The 6624-nt window shown below is 37.8% G+C and overlaps 1 protein-coding gene across 1 annotated transcript in view; it reads left to right on the forward strand.

Moving 5' to 3' along the window:
- LOC131920290 (adhesion G protein-coupled receptor L3) overlaps positions 1-6015 on the forward strand; it is a 404359-nt gene extending 398344 nt beyond the window's left edge. The window contains exon 19 of the mRNA XM_059274597.1: positions 5913-6015. Within this exon, the coding sequence (XP_059130580.1) occupies positions 5913-5989 (77 nt within the window). The 3' untranslated portion in view covers positions 5990-6015. The remainder of the gene's footprint in view (positions 1-5912) is intronic.
- Positions 6016-6624: the final 609 nt, after the last annotated feature.

Below are 6624 nucleotides of genomic sequence, written 5' to 3' on the forward strand. Positions count from 1 at the left end.
GTAAAGCTGGTTGTGGTAGTGTATATCTCTAATCCCAGTGTGCCTGTGATGAAGTGGGAGTCAGGGACAGGACAATTCCTAGAAATTCACAGGTCAGCTAGTCTACTGTTTGGAGCAGCAAATAAAAGACATTGTTTCAAACAAGGTGAAAGTCAGGATTGACATCCAAGGTCCTCTGCCCACTAATACATGTATCATGACACATGTGCTCTCTCTCTCTGTCCCCGTCTCTGTCTCTGTCTCTCTCCCTCTCTTCTGGCATAGATATTATACACATGAACAAAGATTATTTTTGAGAGTTTAAGAAGTTATATAATTTTCTCTCATTCTATTCAAAGAAGTTGGAGCACTGAGGATAATAGAACTAGTAAGAACTAGCCAGCCTATTTGTAATTTCATGATTGGTGTTGCCATACTGCTGCTAAAATATGTTTACATACATATAAGAAAAATATATACAGTGTTTTGTCTAAACATTGTAAACTAGTCATTCTCTAATTAATGTGTTTATAACTGAATTTCAAGACCAAACCATCTTCTAACTAGGACTTTAAAATCTCTGCGGAAAAAATGCCAGCTATGAGTTAATGTCCATATAAACACGCTACTCAGTTGGGCTCTGCTTCACAGAATGCTTATAAGTCCACGTCAGTTATTACTGTGAACTGTGGAAAAGCCTGAGCAGACTTTTTGCAGATAATTATACTGACATTCCTACTTCATTACTTTTAATAGAATTGAATTGGTGGTACTCATGCCAGCATATATGAGCATTACCTTCAGAAGGAAGACATGTCACATGTCCTAATTCTCAACTGGATGGACAGCTTTTGGCAGGAGGTCACTTGATAGCATGAAGGACATTTCATCTAAGGGCTGAGCTTTAATTAAAATGAGATAAATTTTAAAATGATTTCAGATGATCCTCTCCATCTAGCTTAACTGTAAGTGAAAATGGTCAGAGCACAGAAAGTGGTTATATAATACAGTTATGTATGCAGGCGACAGAAAGTGGTTACATAAAACAGTTGTGTGTACAAGTTTGTCATTCACATTAATGAATATCTAGGGTTTACTTGCTAACTGATTCATCTCAAAAGAGAACTAAAACATTTGGTAATGTACACAGATAGATAGTAAACAGGGTGTAAATAGATAGATCATAGGTAGATGATAGATAAATTAAAATATAATGCATGTGTCTTAATTAAAGTTTCTATTACTGTGACTAAACACCATGACCAAAAAGCAAGTTGGGGAGGAAAGAGTTTATTTGGCTTACACTTCAGCATTGCTGTTCATCACTGTCTTAATTAGTGTTTTTTTATTGCTGTGAAGAGGCCTCATGGCCACAGCAACTCATAAATAAAAATATTTAATTGAGATGGCTCTCTTACAGTTTCAGAGATTCAGTCCATTGTCATCAGGATGGGGAGCATGGCAACATGCAGGCAGATGTAGTACTAAAGCTGAGGGTCCTACATCTTCACTCAGAGTCAACAGGAAGTTGACTGACTGTCACACTGAGTAAAGCTTGGGAGAAGAGACCTCAAAGCCCACACCTGTAGTAACACACTTCTTCCAACAAAATTACACCTCTTACCATTCCACTCTCTGGCCCCCAACAGCTTATATCCATATCATAATACAAAAAAAAAATGCATTCAATCCAACTTCAAAAGTTCCCATAGTCTATAACAGTCTCAAACTCATTTCAATGTCCAAAGTTTCTTCTGAGATACACACCAATCTTTTAACTGTAATCACCTATAAAAATCAAAATCAAAAAGCAGATCACATACTTCTATCATATAATGTCACAGGATGTACATTACCATTTCAAAACACAGGGAAGGGAGCACAGCAAGTAAATACTAGCCCACAGCAAGACCGAAAACCAGCTAGGCAAACTCCAAACTCTGCATCTCTGAGTCTGATGTTAAAATGATCTTCAGATCTCCAATGCCATTCAGATTTGTTTACTGCAACACACTTCTTTCTCTTGGGCTAGTTCCACTCCCCGTGAGCAGCTGTCCTCTGCAGTTATCCCATGACTCAGACTCTGGCATCTCTAACATCTTGGGTTCTTCAAGACAATCCATGCTTTCATGCTTTAGTTTCACAGCTTCACCCCATGGCCTCTCTACTAGGTTTCCATTCAGGGACAGCCCTGACACACATTTCTTTAGGTGTGAAGGTAAATTCTATAACCCATTTCTTCTGTCCTTAACTCTAAAGCCACAACCACATGGCTGAAGCAGCCAAGTCTGCTGTTTACTGAGGCTGGAACATGGCCCTCTTGTTTAATTTCATCTACACCAGTTTTCTGTTTTCACTCACTGCCTAAGCTTGGCTTTCCTTAAACTTGCTTTTTAGACCAGGCTGGCCTCAGACTCACAGATAAGCCAGCCTCTGCCTTCACAGTGCTGGGATTAAGGCATGCACCACCACACCCAGCTCTAAACTATTCTTTAGTTCCTTTTCACAAGTTTGAAATTTAGCTAGATGGGATCTTGCCCTGAGGTCACCACTCCCTATATTCACTTTCTCAAACCATTTATCTCCTTGAACACAGGATTTAGCTCTATTCCACTTCCTGGTGCTCTTTTTCTCCTCAAAATCAATGTGTTGTAATTTACCCTGTGCAGCTTGCTCCTCTTCATTATAAATCTTCATTAGAGTTACCACTAATATCCACATGGCAGAGTCTATACTAGGCTGTTTCTGAGATTTCTTCTGCCAAAAAATTTAGTCTGCAACCCTTTACTTTAGCCTCAGGCAGACTCTTTGAACAAGGACAACATGCAGCCACTTTCTTCACCAAAATATCACAAGAACAATCTCCAGGCAACATACTAAAATTCTTCTCTGAAACCTCTTGAGCGAGGCCACAGTTCAAGTAAATCTTAGTACCACCATCTTCCATGCTTCTACTAGGATGGCCCATTAAGAAGTACTTAAAGCAGTCCACTGCTTTCATAACCCAAGGTACCAAAGTCCAAATTCCTCTAAACAAAAACATGGTCAGGCCTATCAGAGCAATATCCCAATCTCTGGTACTAACTTCTGTCTTAGGTTTTTATTGCTATCAAGAGACACCATGACCACAGCAACTCAAATAAAAACATTTAATTGAGGTAGCTCTCTTAACAGTTTCAGAGATTGTCATCAGGATGGAGAGCATATCAGCATGCAGGTAGATGTGGTACTAGAGCTGAGAGTCCTACATCTTGACTCGGAGTCAACAGGAAGTTGACTGACTGACTGTCACACTGAGAGAACCTTTAGAAAAGAGACCTCAAAGCTGGCTCCCACCGTGACACACCTCCTCCAACAAGGCCACAAACCTAATAGTGCCACTCCCTTTGGGGGCCATTTTCTTTCAGACCACCACAGTTGCTAAAGAAAGTCAGGATAGGAACTCAAACAGGGCAAGATCCTGGAGGCAGGAGCTGATGCAGAGGTCATGGAAGGGTGCTTACTTATTGACTTACTTTGCCCTGGCTTGCTCAGCCTGCTTTCTTACAGAATCCAGGACCATCAGCTGAGGGATGGCACCACCAACCATTGGCTGGACCCTCCCCCAGTGATCACTAATTGACAAAATGCCTAACAGCTGGGTCTCATGGAGGCATTTCCCCAACTGAGGCTCCTTCCTCTCTGATGACTCTAGCTTGTGTCAAGTTGACACACAAAACCAGCCAGTATAGCACATAAAAATATTTTATCAAAGATTGCTCTTATATTTGGTAATTAATAATATTAAGAAATATTAGAATTATTCTTTTAGGAAACAATCTTCAGTTTTTGAAACTACATAGTGCCAGAACTTGGGAGGCTGAGGCAGGGGCATAAATTTAGTTCACACATTCAAGACCAGCCTATGTAAAATTGAAACCATGGGGGAGGAAAAAAGCCAAAAGAAAACATTTAAGGGCAACATTCAGCACTTCCACTTATTGATTTCTTCATGACCCTCAACGCAGTCTGTTTTCTGTTCATAACAACTATCCATCATTTAAATCACTTCTTTAGATGGCTGTAAATAACAGTTGGGTACCACTGTTATTCTCTTACTCACTAAATTCTTAATTGCATGTATTCCTAGCTGAGACACTTTTCCTAACTATTGACCTTTACGTATTATATATATTATTATATATTATATATATATTATATATATATATTTAACATAAAATCTATCACACTTCACAAAAATCTCTAAAATGTACCATTTAAATAATTATTATAAAACAAGCTCACATTTTAAGACATTAAGGATCAGAAATTTCTAGTGACTCATAAGCCCATTGTATCCTTCTTGCTTTTATCCTTCCTTGCAACATTAATCCCTTTTGTGGCTTTTTCATCCCTTAAAAGTATTTTATGAAAAAAAAGTATTTTATGCCTACTTTTGAGTAATTCTTGGATTTCTTTCTTCCTTCCTTCCTTTCTTTCCTTTTCCTTTTTCTTTCTTCTTTTCTTTCTTCCTTCTTTTCTTTCCTTTTTCCTCTTTCTTTCTTCTTTTTTCTTTCTTTCTTTCTTCTGTCTAAATTATAAGTTCGAGAAAGCAAATGAAACAAGTGTCTATACTTAATCTTTATTGTTTTAGAGGATCTCTTTCATCAACCAGAATGTTATAATTTGAACAATGAACTAAGGATCACCATTGGGATAATCTCCAGTTTGGAACTGGGACATCAGTGTTATCTATCTTCCTCTGTGCATCCTTTGTATATGTTAGCAAGAATATTTAAGTTTATTAACTTTTTGCTATGTAAGATCAAATTAATTTCAATACGACTGAATCTAAACTATTTTCAAAAGTGAATGTACTTGCATCATATGAATTTCTGTATTTCTCTTTCTCACACATTCGAATGATGCTATTTTGTTTTCCTTTTAAAATTGGAATGAGGTCTTACTATATTCCTAGTTTGGGCCTGAATGTTTGGTTCTATATGTTCCAGTAATCTCCCATCTCAGAATACCTGGTACCATGCTAGACTTCTTATTTCTCTTCTTCCTCTTCCTTCTAATCCTCTTGCTGTTTCTCTTATTTCTATTCTTATGCTCTTTCTCATTCTAATTAGTTTCTGTTGTAGAATATTAGTTAAAGATGTCTTACATTTGTTTATGCTGTGCAACATTTATTTAATGGTGCAAAGATGTGTTGCATTCTTTTATGTTGCATTTGTTTATCTCTGTGAAGCTGTGTTACTTTGTCTGTCCAAAATATCTGATTGGTCTAATAAAGAGCTGAATGGCCAATAGCTAGTTAGAAGGTAGGATAGGTGGGACTGACAGGCAGAGAGAATAAATAGGAGGAGAAATCTGGCAAGAGAAATCAAGGAGTGAGAAAAGGAGGAGAGGAGGACATCAGGGGTTAGCCACCCAGCTACACAGCAAGCCACAGAGTAAGAAGTAAAGAAGGTATATAGACTAGAAAAAGATAAAAGCCCAGAGGCAAAAGATAGACAGAATAATTTAAGAAAAGCTGCCTAGAAACAAGCCAAGCTAAAGCTGGGGATTTATAATAAGAATAAGTATTTATTTGGGAGCTGGATGGGCAGGCCCCCAAAAAGAATAAAGAGAAAAAAAAGTACAAGTTTCAGTTATGTTGGCAGCAACATCCTATTGACCTTAATTTTGGTATATGTAGTGTTTTAATTGTCAAATTGGGCATATTTTAGAATGCCTAGTGGTAATTTGGACACTAATTCATATGGAATCCTTATTTGGGCCCTTGTTACTGTTTCTAACTTATAATTTCATATTTTTAGGACCTGAATTTATACTTATACAGGCTGAAACTGTCATTTTCATCTAATTGCTGTTTTATTTAACTTACAGAAAATTGGTGTATATACTTTCTGTATTTTAAAATGCTCACCTGACTTATTTTGGTTCAGGGATGCCTTCCAGAAGCCCTCCTACCGTGCACTGTGCAGACCCTTCCAGCACCAGAACACAGAACCTATGGACCTGAGCCTGACCTACCACCCACATTATCCTATGGTACCTGGCAGCAAAAATATGCCTATGTGATGAAGAAATCATGATCTAAATATTTGAATGTAGAAAGATGTACACCGAAAAATTTCCAATTAAAGTTCATAGTTGTAACCAGAGGTTTCAGTTCTTCTTTTAATTACTGATTTTTAAATAATTTTTATAAGTTCTCTGAGAATTTTGTACAGTGTATTTTGATCACATTCATCTCTGACCCAATACCTCCCAAAACCACTCCTCTCCTTTCCTACCCATCCAATTTTGCTCTCTCTCTCTCTCTCTCTCCCCATCAAGTCCAATTTGTGCTGCCCATATACTCTTGGATATGTGGTCTTCTTGGGGCTTGCTGGATTTACTAGTGGTGATTCTCTTAAGAAAAGCTAACTCTCCGATCCCAGTAGCTTTCAAGTGCCAATAACTCCTCAGCTAGGGGTGGGACTTCATGTCCACATGCCCCAGACTTGGACTGGATTGGATTCTTCTTCATGCTTAATGAGAACATGACAGTTCTCTTTGGTCATTTACGTACTCAATAACTCACAGACACAAATATAAATATTAAAAGTGTCTTACTCAAGAGGATCAGAACTTCTATGTGTTGCCTATTATATA

Source organism: Peromyscus eremicus, chromosome 10 (genome assembly GCF_949786415.1).
Source record: "Peromyscus eremicus chromosome 10, PerEre_H2_v1, whole genome shotgun sequence".
Classification (NCBI taxonomy): Eukaryota; Metazoa; Chordata; class Mammalia; order Rodentia; family Cricetidae; genus Peromyscus; species Peromyscus eremicus.